General features: G+C 50.9%; 3 protein-coding genes and 1 non-coding gene across 9 annotated transcripts in view; 1 reads left to right on the top strand and 3 right to left on the bottom strand.

The window, feature by feature from the left end:
• Positions 1-1,101: 1,101 nt before the first annotated feature.
• On the top strand, positions 1,102-6,910 carry PPIB (peptidylprolyl isomerase B). The gene is made up of 5 exons (XM_040492957.1): positions 1,102-1,285; positions 2,038-2,151; positions 3,303-3,396; positions 5,799-5,983; positions 6,549-6,910. The coding sequence occupies exons 1-5, from the start codon at positions 1,151-1,153 to the stop codon at positions 6,669-6,671; spliced, it is 651 nt and encodes a 216-aa protein (XP_040348891.1). The 5' UTR covers positions 1,102-1,150; the 3' UTR covers positions 6,672-6,910.
• Positions 6,766-10,401, bottom strand: SNX22 (sorting nexin 22). 6 transcript variants are annotated; one of them, XM_040492951.1, is made up of 7 exons: positions 10,228-10,401; positions 9,759-9,842; positions 9,276-9,380; positions 8,665-8,759; positions 8,171-8,350; positions 7,944-8,011; positions 6,766-7,470 (listed from the first exon to the last, which is right to left on the bottom strand). In XM_040492951.1, the coding sequence occupies exons 1-7, from the start codon at positions 10,300-10,302 to the stop codon at positions 7,349-7,351; spliced, it is 729 nt and encodes a 242-aa protein (XP_040348885.1). In that variant the 5' UTR covers positions 10,303-10,401; the 3' UTR covers positions 6,766-7,348. The 6 variants fall into 6 exon arrangements, with proteins under 6 accessions (XP_040348885.1, XP_040348886.1, XP_040348888.1 ...); XM_040492952.1 differs by having other exon boundaries at positions 8,171-8,314; positions 10,228-10,399; XM_040492954.1 differs by having other exon boundaries at positions 8,282-8,350; positions 10,228-10,398.
• An 8,293-nt stretch (positions 10,402-18,694) lies between these two features.
• Positions 18,695-18,855, bottom strand: LOC121042145 (U1 spliceosomal RNA). The gene has a single exon (XR_005796004.1). It is a non-coding gene; the product is annotated as a U1 spliceosomal RNA (small nuclear RNA).
• Positions 18,856-20,215: 1,360 nt separating this feature from the next.
• The window catches only part of SNX1 (sorting nexin 1), a 42,681-nt gene continuing 40,635 nt past the window's right edge, over positions 20,216-22,261 (bottom strand). The window contains exon 15 of the mRNA XM_040492937.1: positions 20,216-22,241. Coding sequence (XP_040348871.1) covers positions 22,155-22,241 — 87 coding nt within the window. The 3' untranslated portion in view covers positions 20,216-22,154. The remainder of the gene's footprint in view (positions 22,242-22,261) is intronic.

The following is a 22,261-nucleotide window of genomic DNA, read 5'->3' as shown; positions in this document are numbered from 1 at the left end:
ATTTAAGGGCACTTGGGTGGCTCAATCACTGAAGTGACCAACTTCAGTTCAGGTCATGATCAGGGGGTCGGGCCTTGTGCCCTGACAGCGAGCAGCCTGCTCAGGATCTTCTGCCTCCTTCTCTCTGCCCCTCCCCGCCACACGCACGCATGTTCTATCAAAAATAAACATTAAAAAACAAAAACAAAAAAACAGCATTGAGTGGGGCACCTGAACCCAGGCCGTTTCACAGGTATTATTTCCCACCTCAGTACTAAGTATGACGTTACTGCAACCAAAATTTGTTGAACACTTAGCCCTGCAGCAGTGTTGGCGGAGTTATATACAAAATCAGTGCAACACAATCCGTTGCTCACGCGCACACAAAACGGTTACTTGGAAAAATAGGCAAAGAAAGGAAGTTAAGAACCAGAGTATACAATATTAAAGCGTGCACTGACTCATACATACAGCAGTAAGCACGGTAAAAACCAGAGAACAGGTAGTATAGTGACATGGACTAAATCAAAAAGGGGTTCGAAGCAAGTTTTACAAGACAAGTAGAAGGAGCAGTATAAGGTCATGTTCTGGGTAAGCACAAACATGCCCCGAGTTTGGGGAAGCTACCATATTTAAACCCAAACTGATGGTGGCTAATGCTTAACTGGCCCAATTCGGAAAATAACAAGTGCCTTCTCTCCCGCTATCCACCGACTTCCTAACATAAACTGACCCTCCAAAAGACTTCCACTCCCACAAAGGCAGAGCCGGCCAAGGGACCCATCGCTCTACATGCTGGGGCTTGTAGTCTCCTCAGAGACCCAATCCGCGCGCTCTTCAGGGCCGGGCGGTGCCGCCTTCAGGGATCCTCTCCCCGTGGGTGGGCATTGGCTTGCGGGGGAGCCAATGAGGCCACAGTAACGTGGCAGCCACCCACGAGCCCGCGTCTCAGCCAGCAGGGTCCGCGAGGCGGGCTCCGCCCCCCACGGGGACCTACTACACGGCGCCGACCTAGAGGGGGGAAACAGGCCTCGCCTCCTGCCAGGAGGCCTGTAGGAGCCCCGGTTCCCCCCCGCGGCCGCGCTCGGTGGAGGCGCCGGTGCCCACGTTGACGCGTCCCCACCCTCTTCCGGCCCTCGGCTGCCCGGGCCGCGCTCGCTTCGCCCGGTGGATGCTGCGCCTCTCCGAGCGGAACATGAAGTTGCTCTTCGCCGCCGCCCTCATCGTGGGCTCCGTCTTCTTCCTGCTGTTGCCAGGTCCTTCCACGGCCGACGAGAAGAAGAAGGGGCCCAAAGTCACCGTCAAGGTCCGTCTTCCCCTATCCCAACCTTCCTGGCAAGGCCCATCCTCCGTCCCCCGGGTTCCGGCTTCGGCGCCGCTGGTTAGCGGCGTCCGAGGCATTTAGGCTCCCGGAGCTCAGGCCCAGGCGTCCTCAACTTTGGCTCAGCCTCTCCCTAGGTTCTCGGCTGTGGCCTCGTGGCGTCCGTGCAGTCCTGCTCGTTGAGACCGGAGAATGCTCGCCTCCTCCCCAACACCCCAGCCCTTGCCGTGATTCAGGAGCCGACGCCGGGCATGTCCAGCTGGGGCTGCCACTGTCAGCCTCAGAGCAGTCTTTTTGCAAATACTGTCCAGCGCTGGGGAAATGGTGAAAGATCACGTCTGCCAAACAGAATCCTTTCTTTACTTGGGCCAGGTTTTACCCACTTCCAATTACAAAACACAACAATCTAGTTTAAACGTGCGTGGCAAGCTTAGGCTCTTCTCTTTATGGTTTTTTGATGTTCATTTCTAGAATCTGTGCTCATTATTTATTTAGACTAAAGGTGGTTTGGCACGCTATAATCTTAAGGAGAGCGCAAACATTTTCTAGTAGAAGGGTCTGGAGTCTTCATTAGATTCTCATGGTAGAGTTTTTGTCACTACCAAAATCAGGTTCGGAATCACTGTTTTCAAAATACCGCTCTGTTCTCTCCTACCTTCATGGTAGCTTCTTGGCCCCTCCCTTCCCTAACAAGGCCCCTTTAAAAAGGCTGACTTTGAAATGGTGTTCTTCCTCAGGTGTATTTCGACCTGCGAATTGGAGATGAAGATATAGGCCGGGTGGTCATCGGTCTCTTTGGAAAGACTGTTCCAAAAACAGTGGACAATTTTGTGGCCTTAGCCACGGGAGAGGTAAGTGACCAGAGCAGAGGTAGTCAAACTCAAATGAAGTGAAATTGGCAAGTAGGGCTGGCAGGAAACTGAAGTGCAGAGCGTGGCCCAACTATACCAGGAGTACTGCTCCTGTGAGTACCCTCACAGAGTACTGCCGACCCATAGTACTGGGAACCACTATTATCACATCTTGCGGGTTTTATAAACTGAATTCAGAAATAGATTTTTTTTTTTGAGAAAATTATTTTTGTTTATAAATTTTTTTTTAAAGTTTATTTTTGGGACGGAGAGAGACAGAGTATGAACGGGGGAGGGGCAGAGAGAGAGGGAGACACAGAATCGGAAGCAGGCTCCAGGCTCTGAGCCATCAGCCCAGAGCCCGTTGCGGGGCTTGAACTCACGGACCACGAGATCATGACCTGAGCTGAAGTCGGACACCTAACCGACTGAGCCACCCAGGTGCCCAAGAAAATTGTTTATTTTTAAGACATTTCAGTAGTCAAGGAAAAGCAACCAGAACTTTCTTTTAAGGGTAAAGGGCCCAGAGCTTCCCAGGTTTTAAAGAAACAGTAGTGCCCCATTTAAGAAAGTTTGTATTCCTCTTAACTCTAGAGAACAAACTGGTGGTTACCAGAGGGGCTGGGGTTGGGGGACGGGTGAAATAGGCAAAGGGGATTAAGAGTACACTTAACCATAATGGGTGCTGAATACTGTATAGAATTGTTGAATCACTATGTTGTATACCTGAAACTAATATAACATTGTATGTTTTTATACTGGAATTAAAAAATTATCAAGGAAAAAAAGTTCCTATTATAACTTTCCATTGAATTAGGTAACTTTTTGATGTGATTTGATCAGTTTTCATGCATCTGTTTCTATGATTAGGAAAAAAAAGAGGGGAAAGGTGGAAACATTATGTGAAGTAGAATTGTGTAAAGTCTGGGAATTATATAAAGGCAGAGGAATGTGCAGTCTTAGCCCCTCTCCTGGATCTGTGTGTTCCATGCCTCGCCTGTGGGAACTGTTCACTCAGTGGCACATGGAATGATGAATCTGGTCAGCAGTGGTATCTCTTCCATGATGAGTTGTGGGCTAGGCTCTTGCAGGGCCTAATTAATATCTGCCTGTGCCTCATGCCACCTCTCACCTTTTCATTCCCTTTCTAGAAAGGATTTGGCTACAAAGACAGCAAATTCCATCGTGTGATCAAGGACTTCATGATCCAGGGTGGAGATTTTACCCGAGGAGATGGCACTGGAGGTAACCTCAGGTCGTCTGGGCTATAGGATCTGTTAATGCAACTTCCCACAGGGGAGAGCTGGGCTGTGTTGGGTAGACAAGGCCTCATTTTCACCCAGGTCCAGAGACAGGACTGGCACCTGCATTGAGACCAGCTGCAGCCTTCTTTGTACAGGGAACCCAGTACGAGAGGAGAAATGAGGGGTCATGTGGATCTTACCCCGCTGACAGACCTGGCAATCAAGGCCCGCAGCGTTGATGACTTTTCTCTAAATACCCCCTGGGGGGAAGGGAAGCAAAGTGTACCATGTGGGTGATTCTGGGTCATGCATGCAAAGCCTGAGTGGGCAACCTTGGAAGCCCCAGCGGGGGTGGGAGCAGCTGCTCCCCTTGGCAGTCTCCCACCAGAGACCATTTGGCAAGAGCCAACTGAATCTCCCCTTTGCATTACTTGTACACATAGGACAGAGAGACAAATAGCCTGGACTTACCTAACCCATGGGAGGGCTCACCGTACTTGGGTGCCCAGCATACTCTTCCCTCAAGACTAAGGCTGCCCCTCACCCCATCAACAGATATCTGTCGGGACAGGTTTTATGGTAGGTGCTGGGTGCAAAAATCAGGGGGACAGCAACTTGCTTTCACTGCTAAAGAATGGGATGAGTTGGGGGTTCTGCGTAGTAGGTGCCCAGCCTATGGTAAATCAATCCGGCCATTTTCAAAGTGCCAACAAGCAGAGGAATCACTTCCTGGCCAAGCTGATCAGGAAGTGGCCTTGTGAATATGAGGGAAGATTTGAACTGGGGTCCTGGCTGGGGAGAATTTGGACAAAGAGGCGGGGCTAAGGTGAACCCAGCTATGTTATGCCACAGGAGCTTGGCTGAATAATGGGGTCGGGGGATGGAAGTAGAGCACATGCCACACTGGGGTCCCAGAGTGGTGGGCCAGGGCAGACCTGGCAACCTGGGCTTTGTCCTGCATGAAGTTCTACAGAGGACTTGAATGGAAGACCCAGTTGCAGAGGAGTTTTAGGGAGGGTGATGTGGCAGTTTATACACTTAAGATGTTCACAAGGGTTCTCCAGCATACTCCGTTACCGCTCTGAGCATTAGCTGTACCTGCAGTGGGGGTAGCAGGAGTGCAGAGGAAGAATGCACAGCTAACGGGGGTGAGAACCATATGGACAATGTGCAAAGGAAAAGGTGTCAAAAGAGTAACTGAAGTCTGGAGGGGAAGACAGTATGTTGAACTTTAATTCGAGCTATTCATCTGAGTTTGGGAGTCCATGTGTGTTGGGAAAGTGATTGAAGTACAGATGTGGGGAAATCCTGCAGTTGATTGAGATTTACAAAGAGGACTCTGATCTTAGCCAGCACTCGAGCCAGGAGTCACTGCAGAGGGCAGGGTTCCTCCCTAGCCTGGGTGTGAGATGTCCCTGTCAGCATCTAGTGACTCTCAGGTTCAGACTTCCCCACGTACTACAGTCAGAAATACCTCCTGAAGAGCAGCTGTCCAGAACCATTTCCCAAGTGGGGTCTATCCTCTGGAACCACAGGGTGAAAATAAGGTGTACTGAGGAAGGAAAAGGAGTTTTGTAGGCGAGTCTGAAAGGTGTTGGGTAGGGGCGCCTGGGTGGCTCAGTTAAGCCTTTGACTCTTGATTTCAGTTCAGGTCATGATCTCATGGTTTGTGAGATGCATGCTAACAGCATGGAGCCTGCTTGGGATTCTCTCTTTCCCTCTCAAAAATAAACATTAAAAAAAAAAGGTGTTGGGTAAAACAAGACAGGATTTCTCCTGGAAGCATCTCTGAGAACTTGAGGGAGGATCTCTGAAATGGCGTAGGGGTCTGCCCAGCTCCCTTTGTCATTTACCCTCTGGCCTCGGACCCCTCGTGGAAAGACACACCACACACATCAACAGGCAGCTTTTATTTTGTGTTCATTAATAAGAGGTTCTTGATTTTCCAGAACCCAAATGGCAGCCCCTCCCGCCTCCTCTCAGTATCTTTTGTGCCATTAGGAACAAAAGCTGTCCTCTTCTTCTGGAGAGCTCTTTCCCTCCCATGTCCCCTGCACAGCACCTCTCTCCACCAAAGACCCTCAAAGTTCCTATGGCAGACCTCTCAGGCCATAGCTAAGGGTAGCTGTTGATCTGTGCCTTATTTAAAAGCCACTAAAGTCTATTCTCAAAGTAATCGATCAGGTGAGCTGTCACTAAATCAGCCTGGCATCGTGCCCCACTTGGTCTGTCAGCATGATTTGGCTCCAAGACCAGAGGGTAGGAAGAGCACAGCTTTTATGTCCTTATAATCCATTTGAGCCTGGCCTGGCACAGAGGTCAGGTTGAGTCCCTGGCATCCTCACCCCAAAGATCTGCTTGGTTTAGGCCTACCCAGCTCCCTGACCTACTCTTTCTTCCCAGGTAAAAGCATCTATGGTGAACGCTTCCCTGATGAGAACTTCAAGCTAAAACACTACGGGCCTGGCTGGGTGAGCATGGCCAATGCAGGCAAAGATACCAACGGCTCCCAGTTCTTCATCACTACGGTTAAGACCGCCTGGCTAGATGGCAAGCACGTAGTGTTTGGCAAAGTTCTGGAAGGCATGGTGAGTTTCAGGGGCTAAACTTGGGCAGCTCTCATCAGGAAAGCACCGTATATTTTATCGTTTTCCCAAAAGGGGACCCAGATTCACACCAGTGTTCATGTTTACAAACTTGGGGGGAATTAAGAACTACCCTGCTACTCTATGCCCCCAAGTTCTCAATTCTTCCAGCTCCAGGCACAGGCTCGGGAGGAGGCCTGTTGAGGCTGTACAGGTGCAGGTGCCTCCATTTCACCTAGTGATGTGCAGGCACCACCCTGACTTGTACAGGACATGGCTTAACATGATGTTCCTGAGAAGCCACTTGGTGCCCACTCCCCAGCCACCTTTTTCTTCCTCCTTGCCCTTAGCTCAGCCTGGCTCGTACTTCAGGGATCAAAACTATTGCATTTTCTGGGTTCTCTCTGCCCTGTCACCTGGCTATGGTTCTATTAGGATTTTGGTGCCTGGAGCTTGGCATGCTATTCATGTGGGCATCTCATCCCTCCCTGGCCATATTGTGAGGCCTGTCTCCCTTGAGAGGGGGACCTCCTGACCTCTGCTTTACTGCTTCTGCCTTCCTTTCTAGGAGGTAGTGCGGAAGGTAGAGAGCACCAAGACAGACAGTCGGGACAAGCCCCTGAAGGATGTGACAATCGCAGACTGTGGCAAGATCGAGGTGGAGAAGCCCTTTGCCATCGCCAAGGAGTAGGCCCCCAGGGACTTCTTCCCTTTGAGCCACCATCTGTGTGGCCCTGTTGCCCTCCAGGGAGGGGGTGGGGTAGGTGGGTAAAGATGGCCCGCCACACGGCTCCATGCTGCACTGGCCCTAGTGCTGGCATCTGACGGAGTGGACTCCTCCCCTCCCATTCCATAGGCCTCCAGGCCCGGTTTTGTAACAAACTCCTATCCATGCTGACCAATAAAAAAAAAGGTGGTTTGTTTTTTTTTTTAAACCAGTGTGGGCTGAGTTCTTGGGCCTCCAACACCTGCTCAAGTCTCTGTCCCAGCAGGTCTGGGACTCTTGGGGTAGGGGGTGCCTGTCCCCATCTGAGGCTCTGGTCTGACCCCTTTCTCTAGACACTGCCTATAAAGTTTCAAGCAGGAGCTTTTACTCCTTGTTTCTAACCTTTGCCACTACTGTGCCTCAACCTTTGCTTGTCTCCTGCCCCTTTCTGGGGTAGGTGAAGAAATATACCAGTCTCTTTTCAAAGCCTACCTCTAAATTGGACTTCTCCCTTTATTCCTTATCCCCTGTTGTCCCTGCCCTGGCATCTGGGGTGGTTAAATCCTGGGTCCGGGCCAAGGGGGACCCAGCCTCTGAGAAGGGGGCTCATACACTGAGGCACATGCCTGTCCTGGCAGGTGGCCCACAGACCTCTGGGCTGGTCAGGGCATCGGTGGCAAAGGAGCAGGGTGACAGGGAGCCTCGGACTGGGCTTTAGCTGAGCTGGTGCTGAAGCCATAGAGGCCCTGGAGCACGCCATTCACCACCATGTTGGACAGAGGCTCTGTGGGACGGAAGGAAAAAGGGAGGAAGGGGTAGGAGACCACAGAGAAATTGATGTAGAACAGGCCCAGCCTCAGGCCTGCAGCTCCTAGAGCCCCTGCGTCCATAGGCTCAGCCCCCTCCTCAGGAGCAGGAGTCCCCACCAAGGCCAGAAGTAACAACAGTTGGCCACCCCAAATGGGGCCTTGGGTTTCCTGGCTCACATCCTGTTCACAAGAGCTTGGTAAAGCCAAGCAGGTGAAGAATGGAGACCAGGAGAGCCAAGTTGATTTCACCATGTCTGCCTCCTGAATGAGAATAGAAAGCAGGCTATAGGAGCAGCAGGATAGGTGTCGCCCCAAAGGAGGGCATGAGGAGGGAGATAGTGCCTGGGGGTCCTGAGCTGAAAAATGGCAAGTTCACCCCTGACTCCCACCCTGCTACCTAGGCCCGAAATCTAGATTATAGGTCAGAGCCCATCCCCCCACCCCTCACCTGGGGATGGAATGCAAACGTAGGGATCCATGCAGAAGCTGATGACAGGCCGGTGGTGGAGCTGGGAGCTGGGGGGGCGGGGTAGGGGAGGAGAGTCATAACAGTGGAAGGAGAGGCAAGGCAGGGGCAGGGTCTCCTATCAGGTGGAGACTAGGGATTAAGATCACCAAGCACCCAAAAAGGGAAGGTGAGTGAGAAGTGGTCTCAGGAGGCACCAACAGAGATACCTGGACTGCTGCGAGAGGCCAGACACCAGCAGGCACAAGGCCACTAGGGGGCAGCCTGAGTCGGGCGGGGAGTTGGGGGCAGGGGGGGGGGGGGGTGGGGCTTCCACTTGCCTGCTGTTCTTGGGCAGGAACTCCCCCAAGGCGCTGAAAAGAAGAGACCCGCTGTGAGCGGCTGTCGGGCTAGGAGTTGGGGGGAGGCGCGCGCGCGTGAGGAAGGGGTGGAGACACGCAAGCCCAGCACCACACCTCCCACGGGACCACTACTTCTATTTGTAACAAGCTCAGTTCCGGAGGTAGCTGGGGTAAACCAAGACGGTCCAGAAAACAGTCCCTCTGCCCAGAGCAAGAAAGCTAATGAGGGAGGCCATATCTCAAGGAACAATCAGGCCTTTGCCTCCAAAACCTTGCCTCACCTGCTTACTTCAGGGAGCCCCTGTCCCCTCAACACTAGGGCCCCTCTCTCTTGCCTGGCCATGGCCCCTAGAGGTGCTCACCCCCAGTTGCTAGCCTTAGGGTCTGTGGAGAAGTGCCGAAGGCTCAGGAATTCCAGTAATTCCTTGGGCACATCCTGGTTCAGGTACAGGACACCCTGGGGAGGAGAACAGAGGAAACCTATAATCAGACCCAGCTATTTAACATAGAGCCCAGTGCAAAATGGAAACGATGGGGGCCTTCCCAAATGACTAAGCCAGAGCAGAGCATTAAACCAAGTTTGGGCCCTTCTGAGCCCTGGGCCCTGAGTAACTACATGGGTCGTATGCCCAGGAAGCCAACCTGGCCTATAATCTGGCATCACTGTGTGGGGAAGAGAGGGGTCTCCACCCAAATCCTCATCACTGAGGGTAGCACACCACGCTCTCACCCTGGAGGGAAGAGAGCTAGCTTTCAGTGAACTGAAACCACCTGCCTCCGTGTTACCTCATTCCCTTCTATCAGTACTGAAAGGGCTGTTTGGACCCATTACTGTTCAGAAAATTGAGGCTTGGGGTAGTAAATAACATGCTTAAGATGTGGGTCTCCTTCATTCCATGCCCCCGCACCTCTCCCTCTGGGTCGCACCTCTGCTCCAGCAGGCTGGGGGCAGCAGAGTGAACCCCATGCACACCTGGATATAGGCCTCCAAGCCCTGCCGCCGCTGCTCCAGTCCTCTGGTCCTCCAGTTGGGCAGGCGTTTTGAGGGGAAGTCGGGCACTTTGTACAGTTTCTTGATCTGCCAGGACGTTACCGCGGTGCCATCAAAGCATCCTGATTGAGCCCTCAAGCTCACTTCGGCCTAGCCAAGAGTCTCTCCCCAGGCCTCCCCGCCCCCACCTCCAAGACCCTAATGAGTGATGGTTGGGACAGGGTGGAGAGAGGCCCCAACACCCTCCTCCCCCAAAAGCCCGAGGTCTGGCCGGCCACACATTGGCACCCATAGTACAGGCTGCACCCTGCCCCTTTGCGCCCACCCCGCAGCCCGCAGGGAGGTCTGTGCCCAGGACAGGAACTGGGGCGGTAACGGGGGTGGCAGAGACTGGGGCCGCAGTTCGTCTCCCAGGAGGTGGGCAGGAACCAGGCCGAGGTCGGGGAGTCGGCGGCTGAGCCTCACCCTCTTGTGCAGCGCGTGGAACTCGCTGTAGCGCCTCTGCACGATGTGCCTGCGCCCGCGGCACAGTACTTCCACTCGGAACACCTGGCGGGCGCGGGCGAGCGGCCAGGTGCGCGTGAGGCCCCGCAGGAGGGCTCAGCAGGACCCGCGCCCACAACACGCCCACCCTCCCGCACCAAGCGGCCTAGGAACCCAGCCACTCTCCGGAAACCCTCCCACGCTCCTCACACGTTTAGGAAAGGGGGAAGACAGAGCCTCCCCTCAGTTCCCTGCAGTCCCTTGTGAACCTGGACCGCCGTCCACGGAGCTGGCACATCCCAGCGGCCCGAGACCCTCGGCAGGCCGTCTTCTGACGGCCTGACCTGCCGCGCTCAGACGCCCCAGCCCAGGCGCGGGGTCCCCACTACATTCGGCGCGGGGGAGCCCGGCGGGTCCCCGCGTACCTTCCCATCCACTGCCCCCCGCTCACCATGTGGCCTTTCTCTGGGCTTTGCCTGGGATCCTCGGCCTCAGGTCCCACAGACGGGATGTGAACTTCCAGCATCCGCGCCACGGCTCGAGCCCCTCCGAGCGCAACGCTCGGAGCGCGAACTCTCCGGGTGTAGATCACCGACCCCAGCGGGCCCGGCCCCTCCTCCTCGGGCTCGCAGGCCCCGCCCCAAGCTGGCCCCGCCCCGGGCGTTCCCTCGCGCCGCCGAGTCCTGCGAGGGGCTGATTAGGCAGCGCGGGGGGAGGTGGGCCAGGATACCGCCCCTCGAGTCTAGTGGGCCGCAGGTGGGGACCCTTCAGCGGCGGAGAGCCAGCCGTTTGTCAACATTTTCTGAGTGCCCGCTAACAGCCGTAGACGAGCCAAAATTTCACCTACTTTTTATTGAGCGCCTAGTAAGGACTAGAGCCTGTGGGCGCTCGGCAGGAAGGGACGCGGGGCCCAGACCTAGGCGCCGACCTTGGGGGCCAATCAAGGATGTTCTTTGAGATCCTCACACCCTTCCCCTAGACCAGGCTGCCGCCCATCTCCTTTCCTCCACCTTTCACCTGGACCCTGGGAGCGCGGCCACGCCTGGGGAGGGCTTGGGCCAATTTCTCTTTGATGTCCACCTCTCCCACCATCCACAAGCCCCTTCATTTCATTCATTCATGCATGCATGCATTCATTCATTCATTCATTCATTCATCTTTCAGCCCCAACCTTCTTCAGATCCAGTTTGCCTGGATGAAGCAGTTTAGGGACCTGAGCTCTGCTTTGAGGGTCAGATAGCTTGGATTTCCTGAACTGTGTAGACCTGTTCTCATCTGCAAAATTGAATACTATGCCTAAGGAGGGTGTATGGAAATGGAGATGATCCCTGTTAAGCCCTCAGCATAGCAGGTGCTGACAAACTGGCAGCTTGAGGGCTTGTCCTGGAGGCAGAGGTAGGTGGTGTGTGTACAGGGCAATAAACGGGGAAGAGGGACTGTGGGAGATGGCACTAGGCTGCTACTGCCCACCCCTCTGGGCAGGGCCTTCCTGGGTATGTGGCAGGATTTAATCCAGAACTCTCTGACCCCTTGGGCTAGAAAGGGCCTCTGCTCCCCCTACTAAGCCCCCCTACACTTCAGCCATAAGAGATCTGTCCCATTCAACAGAGTCCTCAACTCCCCTGACTTCCCCCAACAAAGGCCCGAGCAGACAGTGGAGGGAGGGAGGGCTGGAGGCCTCAAGGTGGGAAGGAGGAAACAGAGCACCTGTCTTAGGGGTAGAGGCTGGCAGTTGGGGGGATCACTGACTCCCTCCCTCCCCTGCTAGTGCAGAGGTGCTTCTGAGCTGGAGCAGAATCTCTCCCCACCCCCCACCCAGTTCTGCCCCTAGAGAGAAGGTGAGAGGGTGACCCCAAAGAAGGCAAGCAGGTCTCACCAATATTATGCCCCACGCTTTCTTCCCCCAAGTTCCATCTCACAAAAGCCCCAGAATCAGGAAGGTGAAACTTCCCGGAAGGGAAACCACCCACTGTGAACAGAAGTGCTGAGATTTCATTTCCTTGTACTTTGGAGCCCCCACACTCAAAGACCCTGTTCTCCTTGTCTACTGACCAAGGGGTTCTCTCCCAGGACCTCAGACCTCTAAGCTTCTCGGTCACCTGTCCTAATGACTGCCCTACCATCTAGAAAACTGCTACATCTCTTAATCGATCTCCCTGTTTTTCCTTGGCTCCCTCTCTCACACAAGGTCCATTGTCTACCTAGCAGCACAAACCACCATCAAAGCAACTGCTTCAAACCTTATGAAGGCTTCTTTCGTGTTGTACTTTGAAGAAAACATCCCCTCCCTACCACAATCTACAGAGCTCTAAGTGACCTAGCCCAGCCTCCACCTCTCATCTCATTTCCTCTCCTTCCCCTTCGTGTACCAGGCCCCAGCCAGTGACCTTCCAGTTCTTCAAACCCAACTCGCTCTTTCCTGCCTTAGGGCCTTTGTGCCTGCTGTGACTCCTCACCTGGTGGGTTTAGCCTAGAACTTCCAGCTCTTGGCCTAAAACTCACCTCTTCAAAGAGACCTTCCTTCCTGTCCACTTACCCTATCATATCACCCTGTGTCTGCACTTAGTTACGTAGTTACTGTTTGTTTATTGTGGGTCTCCCTGGTTTTCCCGACTTTGCCCCAGGCTCTGAGGGCCATCAGGCCAATGTCTTGTCAGTGGTTGCTGCCCTGGCACCAAGAATGTAAGAGACGCTCAAACATTTGTTGGTTGAAAGCCTTTCTGACTGAATCGGGGGAGGAGATGTGGGGAAGAGGCTGGGGAGAGGAGGGAAGGCCTGGGAGAGAGGCAGGAAGGGAGGAGTTAGAGGAATAACAACAGGAATCCTCTGCCCACCTTCAGATCCGGACACCTCTCATGGTCGCTCCGTCGCAGACCGCTGAACACACCTCGTTTATATGCTTAGTTTTCAGGTGTTCCTGAGACGCCTCAAATTAATGGATTCCCAACACCAGTTATACAGGGAGATTTGATGCACCTGACTTACAAAACATCTGGTAGGAAACCTGCAGCTCCTGATTCTTCAGTGTTCCGTGGCCATGAGTGAAGATCCAAATGAAGAAAAACAAGATCCTTGACTTGCAGACATTTTGGGATGTCTTTGGGGAGATAAAACAAGCTATGGAGAATATTTTCCTGTAAAGGGGAATACGTGACATAATGTAAACTCCAAAGCACTTGTTATAATCGAAGGAAAACTTATTTTCTGTATGCTGTAAGCACTGGCCCACTCAGTCTATGAACACTGAGCTGAGTCCCACCCACTATGTAGACCCTCAAAGTGACTTGTTTTTAGAATGAGTTTTAGTGTGCAAGCCTCTGTCTTTTCTCCATCACTCTCTAACACATGACTTTAATTTCCAAGTTTCTAAGGGAAGGGGGCTTAAAAGTACTGGTCGGTCACACACCAACTTGGCCAAAGTATTTCCAGATCAGATTATAGAGCGGTGGTTCTCCAACCTCCGCAGGCATCATCATCACCTACAAGTCCTGTTAAATCTCAAATAGGGCTCTGAGCCCAGTTTCCTGAGTGCTTGGGCCTGGCATGGAGCCTCATCGTGTGCAGGTTTTCACAACTTCCCCTGTACCAGAGCTGCTCCGGGTTGAGGACCACGTTGTAGACACCAGTCTCTTGACTCCCACGCCAGCTCTTGGAGATGAGGATGGTGGCCAAGCAAAGGGCAGCAAGGGCTGGGGGCAAAGGTGTTCCCCTCTTGGGCTCGATCTGGTGAGCCTCTCTGGGTGGGGGCGGGGCAGGTGGGACGGACCACAGCTCCCGCGGTGGCTGGGCCCTGGCCCTCGGGGGCCCTCCGCACAGGCACGCAAAGCCGCGTTCACTAGGCAGGCTGGACGCTGCTCAGGAGGTGGTTAACCCGTTTAAGAAACAAACAGCTCCTGGGCTTGTGGGCGCCGCCGAGGCACAGAAGCTGGATTCTTCCTGCCGGACTCGACCTGGCCTGGCCGGCAGCGGTGGGAGGAGGCAGACTAGACCGAGGGGGGCCCAACAACCTAGCACTGCCAGAGCAAGGTCGCCAGGATGGCGTCACCCAGAGGCTAAGGTCACCCGGGCAAGCTCAGACAGCTGCCCTCGCTCAGGGTCCTTATCAGCAGAGCAGAGCGCTGTGTGTGGATTGAAAGATCATGCTTCCAAAGTGCATGGGCCTGGCACACAGTAAATAAATGTCAGCTATTATTATTTACTGAATTAAAAGAATTTGCCCTAAGTCAAAACGGCGGGTTGTTGGCAATTATATATGGTCCAACCTAATATATTGCTGCTGATTCAACTTTAAAATAACACAACTTTACTATTCCTCTTTCAGTATCCTGAGATTGCAGGCTTAGCTTAAAAAATGAACTATTTTAACTACTAACTCTGTGATCATAATTTTCCTGATCTTGTCCATATTGTGCAACCCAAAAAAAGGTAGAATCAACTGGAAGCAGAGTTTGGTGTAAATTAGCAACTATCCTGTTCATCCTAACAGCCTCTGACTTCTTACTGATTGCCTTTTTAATGAGTACATCTTCCAATTTTGAATAATAAAATAAGACGAAATACCGGGGCACCTAGGTGGCTCAGTCAGTTAAGCATCCCCCTCTTGATTTCAGTGCAGGTCATGATCTCATGGTTCATGAGTTTGAGCCCCACGTGGTCGGGTTCTGCACTGACACTGCTTGGAATTCTCTCTCTCTCTGTGCCTCTCCCTAACTCATGCTCACTCTCTCTCAAAATTAAATAAATAAATAAATTAATTAATAAATAATAAATAAATAAATAAATGTTAAAAAAACACAACACAGTACCTTTATGTTGAATACTGAACTTTGGTGTAGATGTCTGAGAAAATAGTTCTTCTCAAACATCTTAAATTATTAAGAAGTCTAAACTCTTCATCTTATAGATGAGGAAACTGAGGTGTGAGGAAGGAGAAGTGAGCCTCCAGGGGAAGGTTGTGTTAGGAAGGCACCTTTGACAAACAGGTCCCGCCAGAGCCCCAAAAGCAAAGTTTGGCTCAGGGTAGGCTGGTAACCAGCTTCTCAGGGGACATACAGGCTCTAGCCCTGGGGCTCCAGCCAGCAGTGTTCCCCCTTCCAGATGACAAGGACAGCTCAGTTGCTTCAGACATGACCCAGGGATGGAGCAAAGGGAGCTGGCAGAGGCCACCCCAGCCACCTGCCATCCAAGGCTGCACAGCTTCCCAAGGAGATTTTTTTCTGGCGCTACAGCGACTCCCAACACCCCTAGAATGACTATGTCAGGGAACCAACCACTCGGCCCCCCTCATGTGCCCAGCACTGAGGTTCAAGGAACAAAGATGTGCTCAGGAACCCTCAGGTCACGGGGGTTTACTGTGAAGAGTTGTGAGACCAAGAACTGAGGCCAAGTGGAAAGCCAGGCCAGAGGCCGGGAGGGGCCGCAACCCCAGGCCCTGAGGTCTGGAACTGAGATGCTCCCACCTCCCATTCTAGCTCTGGGTTCTGTCTCAGGTCTCTCAGCAAGTGGAGGTTTTAGTCTCTGCCGCAAAAGGTCCCCAGGTACTCACCCAAGCTGCTCCTGTCTTCCAGATTCTGCTCCTGCTCCCCAACTGGGCCACACACTGTGCCTGTCTGGGGAGAGAGGATCTCACAGGGGTCAGAGAAGCTCACAAGCCTATGAGGCCAGGTGGGTGACATGTCCTTAACAGGTCTCTTGTGTGAATTTATTCAAGTCTTTAAGAAAACAACTTAGTGGGTTAATATCTAGGTTCCTCTTGTCCATCCCTGTCTAGAATGTGTGAGACATGGTGTGGCAGACAAGCTGAGTCAAGCAGATTGGGTTCAAGTTTTAACCTCAGAGCTCTCCCGGGCAGGGGGGGGGGGGTGTGTGTGCGGGGGGTGACCTTGGGCAAATTGCTTAATTTCTCAAAGCCTCAGTCTTTTACTACCTGGAAGTTCTCTGGTGCCAGATATGTTTCAGAGCCCAGAGGCACAGAGTAGGTGTTTAACACATGACAGCCCTTATCCTTAGGCCCCTCGGTGGGAAGGGGTTATCCTGCCCCCACACTTGTTCCACCTGCCAGGTGCCTTATTATTTCTGGTGAGGCTGTGCGGAGACCTGCTGGTTGGGCCCCTATGGTCATCACTGCTGCCACTCAAAATGGAAGAGGAAGCTGAGACCTCTGAAGCTAGGAGGGGGGTAGTGATTTGGAAACAATGGTCACATCCCTTTAGGGAAAGGTCCTAACTCAGATTGAATGGTTTTTCTGTGATTTTTCTGGACCCAAAATGCATCCTATGGAGGCTGTGCACCTGGCTCCCTGGGACCAGCCTTGGGGGTGAGTGGTGTTTTCTGCCCCAGAGGTTTGGCCATCATAGCCAGAGGGGCATTTCCACAACCGAGGAGGGCAAAGGGGAGGAATCTTGGCTGAGGCAAGCCTTGGGGCAGGTGGCTATCACCTCCCAGCCTGCAGGCCTCCCCTGGAAGATGGAGCACCATTCCTGCCAACCACAGCACGGCCTACCAAACCCCAGATCAAGCCTGATTTCTGAATGTCTTCAAAACCCCCAAGATCTGGGCCCACAGGCTCCTAAAACAATAATCACCAGAGCCGAATGGCAGCCATTGCCCCCTTAGGCTGCCTTTGTGGGTGGAAGGGAGCATGGAGATAGGTAGGAACAATACAGTCCATGATCTGAAGGAGTTCAGAACCCCAGAGGCTAATGAGATCATCTCAGAGATAACAATGCACACAGGGTGAGAAAGACCAGAGGTTTAAGAGGATTGACACAGCGACAGAGGAGGTGGTCTCCCGTTCCAGTCTGGGGGTAGAATGGAAAGTGCCTCAAAGAAAGCTTCCCAGAGAAGGTACATAGAGAGTAGGCCTCAAAGGATGCACTGCATTTTTTTTCCCATAGTGAAAACACTTTATTTAATTTTTATGATCATAAAAATACATAGAAATTCCAAGCAACATAAAATACTGTGAAAATTTTAAATAATGCAGAATTCCATCCTGCTAGGGCAACCATAGTTAACAATTCAATCAACATTCGTTCCATATATATAGTTTTATATAAACTTACACCACACTATACATGTAATTCTATAGCCTACTTTTTTCACTTAAAAACGTTTTCCTTGTCAATGAATATAGCTATGTATCATCTCCAATGACTGCACACCCAATCGTATTATGTACCATAATTCATTTAATCCCTTCCTGCTGTACAGAGATTGATTTCAATTTTTACAACCATACACCTTGCTAAGATGGGCCCCTTTGCACAGGCTTCTTCATGGACTTGGTTTCTAGACGTGTCTACAGGAATCCCCTGTGAATGTTCCGACACGTTTACCAGTGCCTTCCATCTCCATCTACTTCCACTCCCATTCAGACAGGTGTAATTCTGAGACTGAAGAGAGGGATGGGAACCGAGACAGGGCATGTCAGGTACAAAGCCCACCATTAACAAAAGGCTCCTTAGGCCTGGGCCGCACAGAACTGAGGAAGCAAAGAGCATGAGCATGTTTGCGGGCAGTTTCTGTCAGGGGTCGGGCGTTGTTGTGAAGTGCTAGGACATAAACAGGAAAGCGAGCGGGAATCCTCTCAGAGAACACTGGGAGTGCCAGGTGGCAGAACCTGCAGTTGGAGATCATTCAACCTTGATCTATCTGGTGCCTATTTTGAGCCCAAATCTTTGCTGGAGATCATGGAGTGACAAAGACGTACCACTTCGGAGAGTTGACCGTTTGGCAGAGAGCGCCAAAATCAACCACACATCTGGTGCCACAAGACGTTGGCAGATGACGCACACACCCTTCCCATGGCCAGTAGACACGGATGAGTGGTTCTTACCCATTTCTAACTCTCAGCTCGGGCCCGACTCTCCCCAGTCATGGAGTGTCTCTCCCCAAGACACTTAGCCAGTGTCTCCAAAGACAGGGCATTCAGTTCAGGTGCATGACAATTGCAGCAAAGGTCTGTTCTTCTTTGCTCCAGGAGGGATCACCATCATCTTCCCCTTTCCTCCTGCTCCCCTAGGCTGCTGTGGAGAAAATTCCACCACTTTGGGACCTGATGTCCCTCAAAATCCATGGTTTCCACTCCCATTTGGGCCATAACCATGCTCAGCAAAGGACACTCCTCCATCACCATGCTCTCTCTTCAATCACTTCCTGGTCCCATCCTTAGCAGATTTCATTATCATCTCTTGGTTTTTAAACTTTAAGCTGCAAAGGTATTCTTTATTTTCTTTATGGTTCCCAGCTATAGGTGCACTCAGAATGAAAGTCTTCTGGAAAGAGCTCAAAGTTACAAACACCTATGCGTGACACTTTCTATCATTCCCACTTCTCATTTAATCTGTCACTCAGTACTCATATTGAATGCTGGGGTCCCTCCAGCTCAAAGTTTCATGCTCTAGACTCTGAAGCCCAGAGATTCTTTGGGGAAATAATGCATGGGTAAGTAGGGAAGTACAGACTCGTCTCCACACCTCTTCTCTAAACCACTTGACTCAAAATAGGAAAACCAGGTATCTCTATTTGAGAACACTTTAATTACCAAGCAGGAGACCTATATTCTCCGCCCCACCCTGTCTTCCTTCCCCATGCCTCCTTGCTTGGCAGTGAGGCTCCCTGCTCTGTGCATTTGTCCCCAGACACAGCTCTGATGGCAATTCCCTTTCTCTCCTCTGAATTTTATTAAGATGCCAAGTCTGACCCACCTTTAAATAAAACAAAGCCTCCTTTCACTAGGTTTCTCTCCCACCTCTCAGCATGGGCCTCCCTTCCCATTCAGAGGAGCCTCTTATGCTACATGACACAGGCAGCACTGACGGCTTCTGCTCCCATCTGCTCCAAACCTACTTGGCCTTGTGTTGCCTGTGTCATTAAGGGCTCCCTTCACTGTCTATCCTTCCCCCACCGCCCCCTCCTAGGGGGAAGCATGAACGCAGTCCCCCACTACCACAAATTATGCAGTCGAGTTCCCCACTTTTGGGGAAATCGCAGGGGTCAGCACATCCAGAGTGCAGTGGATAAGCCTTGCCCTGGGGGAAACCACCTTCATGATCATGGTATCTTCCCTGCTAAGTATTCTTCACTGTCTATCCCGAAATTCCAGCCAGAAACCTGCAAGTCAGGCTAGCTCATCCCTCAGGCCTCTCATCAGATCAGTGACCAGGTGTCCGGTGGTTCCACGTCCACCTTCTGAGCCTCTCCAAGAGACCATCCCTTCTGTCCTCCTCAGCAATCTGGCTGGCTGGGATGAACATGGCTGCTCTCCTTGCCTCCAGTCTGATGCATCTAAATCACAAATGTGAACATGTTATTCCCTGCTTGAGTCCCTTCAGTGGGTCCCCACCCTTCTGGGTAATTGTGCCAAGTGCTTCACAAGTTGTATCAAGCAGTGTGATCTGGTTCCTATCTGTCACTCTCTGTGGGCTGCCCAATGACTTGACCCACACCATACCAAGCCACCTACATTTCCCTAGATGCCTACCTCCCACTGTCAAGAGACAGGGAGGTAGAATGGGCTCAGCAGAAGGGGCAAACGCCTCTTCACCTTTAAGCCACAGTTCAAGCATCCTCTTCTCTACAAACGTCTTCTTCCTGAGGCCCCAGGTAGAATGACTCTATCTTTTGTACCACCGTGCAGGCCTTGGGCTCAGTACCCTTAACCTGTTTGCTTTCTCAGTTTCCATGTGTGCAAGCTCTGTACAGAAATGCACAGGCCTGTCAGCCTCCAGTGCCAGATGCTAAGGAGGAAGTTCTGAAACCACAGTCCATCCCAAGGAAATAATAGACTTGCATCAAGATGATCACAGGATGGAATATAACAAAGCAAGGATAAAGTTTTACAATTAAGTTTCTTTGGAGAAGAGTTACAAGTATGGAAAAGGGAGAAGACTTAGATAAACCCAATGGGGTTAGACTGTAAGGATCTGTGTGAATTCATGCTTTCTAATATCTAATTCTTTATGTCATCTCTCTCTCTTGCTACTGCTATATATCTTTGTCTTTCATTACTTTCCTGCTCTGCCAAAAGCCTAGAAGCAATGACACTGCAGAAGCAATGAGCACGCTCAGCACGCAGATCTTGGTTTCTATATATATTTAATTCTCCATTAAAAGAAATCAGGACTCTGTGGAGAAATGGCTGATTCCAGAGCTGGGGCAAGGAAGACACAGGAGAAGCCTGAAACATTTTATTATGCCAGAAAGTAAGAAAAGTGTTAAAAAAAAAAAAAAATGAAGGGGACAGGTTAAAAAAATCATCTGGGATGATTTGAGAATCAAAGTAAATCAAAGCAAGGGCTTGCAATGCACTTTGAGTAAAATAGGAATCCATTCATGCATACTGATAAACAAGTAGATTATTAAGTAGAGAGAACGGATGTTTTTCTTTAGTAGAATGCCAACCAGTAAATGCAGATTATGGAGCCAGAAAAGCACACTGGAGAAGGAACAAAGTATTTAGATGATCTCAAAGTACCTCCCCACAAATTTCTTGTCAATTACAAAGGGGAAAATAGTAATCAAGCGATCAGAGTTAACTTAAGCATTAACGGGACCGACATCATGTGCCAACTTAAAATGCTCTGAGGACGCATCACTTCTGTGATGTTCCTGCCTAATTGCAAAACCCTAATATAGTCACACGGAACCATGAGGCCAATCCAAGTCAAGAGATATTCTACAGAATACCTGGCCTATATTCTTCAAAAATGCCAAGGTAATGAAAGGCAAAGAAAGGCTGAGAAACTCTTCTGGATTAAGAGAGACACAAGTGATCGCACGTTACAACTAAAGGTAACACATGATCCTGAACCAGGAAAAAGGGAATAGCTATAAAGGACACTACTACTGGGATAACTGACAACATTTAAATACGGACCATGGGTTATGTAACAGTATTAGTTTACTGTCAAACTTCCTGATTTTGATAAACATACTTATGGTTGTAAATTATGAGAGATGTCCTTGTTCTTAAGGAAATGTATACTAAAGATCTGGGGGTAAAGGGGCACAATGTCTGCAATTTACTCTCAAATGCTTCAGAAAATACAATATGTAAATATAGATAATAAATCACAAAGCAAATAAGGTAAAATGCAAACACCTGGTAAATCTGGGTAGAGGCTAGATGGGAATTCTTCGTGATACCCTGTAACTTTTCTAGAAGATTTAAATTATACTAAAATTTAAAATTTACCAAACAACCAAGAATCCAACAACAAGGGATGAGTCCGAATTATGGTACAAGCACTCTGTGGAAGCCTTAAAATTACACAGCCTTCTAAATAAAGTTTGTGAAGATATGTAACAATAAAGAAGAAATGCTTACAAAATATACAGTGCTGAATGATAAAAGGATACAAAATATTTCACGTGGGTATTATTACAACTGTGCAAAAGCAAACGCAAGACTGGAAGGAAAAAAATCAAGAGTGTTAATAAAGATATTGGGGGACAGGGAGAGACTGAGTGACTTTTTCTAAAACAAAACAAAACACAACACCCAACTGTTGAAAAAAATACTTGCCAGCACTGCCCCCCCACCCTGGATCCCTGCCCCTACCAGGCTGGTGCACTGGAAATCAGTGCTGTTTACTGCATTCTCTTGCCTCAGGCTGTCCCTCCCCAAACCTTAACCACCCACCCAAGAGAACTAACAGAGCAGGCCTGGAATGCCCACAGAAAGGGGCGTCTCTGGGGCTGGGGGGTGGCGGACAGGAGTGGCGAGGTTCCATGGCAGGCAATCTGCCAACCCTGCCCCACAGAGCAGCTTCACAGACCATTCTGATCAGCCAGCTTAAGCAGCTGTGGACACAGCTGAGGGGAAGCCCAGCAACAGCGCATGTGAGACTCCAGTCTCCCTGGCCAGGCCAGGACAGAGACCCCTTTGAACGCCCTTGGCCTAAGCTGACAACACTCGGGCCCTGTTGTTGGCATGCTACCTCCTGGGCACAGAGAGTAAAGCTTCTTGGAACCTCAAAAAGTTTAGGAACTCTTGGATGACCTGATCTAGAGGCAAAGTGCTGGCTCTGTTCTCAACGGAGATAAAGTGTTAAGTCCTTATCAGCTCTTTACACTTTTAACAGGAATCGGTCTACTGGGGACTTGGCAGAAAGAAGTTCAGAACAGAAGTCTGCTATCAGAGGGCAAGACTGAGAGAGCCCTGGGCAGCTAAGGGAAACAGGGTAGGAATAAAAGAAAGTCAGCCTCCTTCGCAGGAGAATCCATTGTCCCTCTTACTATAAGAGATGTCTTTACAACTCCTTCCCTAAAAAAGTAGGAATAAGAATTAAACAGGTTAAGAGACCCTCAGAGTGCGTAGCAGAGGTAGATAGAAAAAAAGAAATTCTAGTCCCATAGGGAAGCAGCAGCAAAAGCTTAAACTCCTGTGGAGAGAAACTTACTATACCTGGGCAACTTCTTTGTTCGGAGTATTCTGGACCTGTTTCCCAACTGCTCCCCAGCCTAAAGCAAAAAGCACCACC

This window comes from Herpailurus yagouaroundi, unplaced genomic scaffold, assembly GCF_014898765.1.
Source record: "Herpailurus yagouaroundi ecotype Mexico unplaced genomic scaffold, PumYag 184, whole genome shotgun sequence".
NCBI lineage: Eukaryota > Metazoa > Chordata > Mammalia > Carnivora > Felidae > Herpailurus > Herpailurus yagouaroundi.
Note: the sequence above shows the minus strand (reverse complement) of the source record. Positions and strands in the feature narration are given on the sequence as shown.

Coding starts and splice junctions, on each gene's coding strand:
- PPIB (XM_040492957.1), top strand. CDS start 1,151: ATGCTGCGCCTCTCCGAGCGGAACATGAAGTTGCTCTTCGCCGCCGCC. Junction 3,397..5,798: donor CCGAGGAGATGGCACTGGAG/GTAACCTCAGGT, acceptor CTTTCTTCCCAG/GTAAAAGCATCTATGGTGAA. Junction 5,984..6,548: donor GCAAAGTTCTGGAAGGCATG/GTGAGTTTCAGG, acceptor CTTCCTTTCTAG/GAGGTAGTGCGGAAGGTAGA.
- SNX22 (XM_040492951.1), bottom strand. CDS start 10,302: ATGCTGGAAGTTCACATCCCGTCTGTGGGACCTGAGGCCGAGGATCCC. Junction 9,843..10,227: donor GCCCAGAGAAAGGCCACATG/GTGAGCGGGGGG, acceptor CGCGCCCGCCAG/GTGTTCCGAGTGGAAGTACT. Junction 8,012..8,170: donor GGCCTCTCGCAGCAGTCCAG/GTATCTCTGTTG, acceptor CCGCCCCCCCAG/CTCCCAGCTCCACCACCGGC.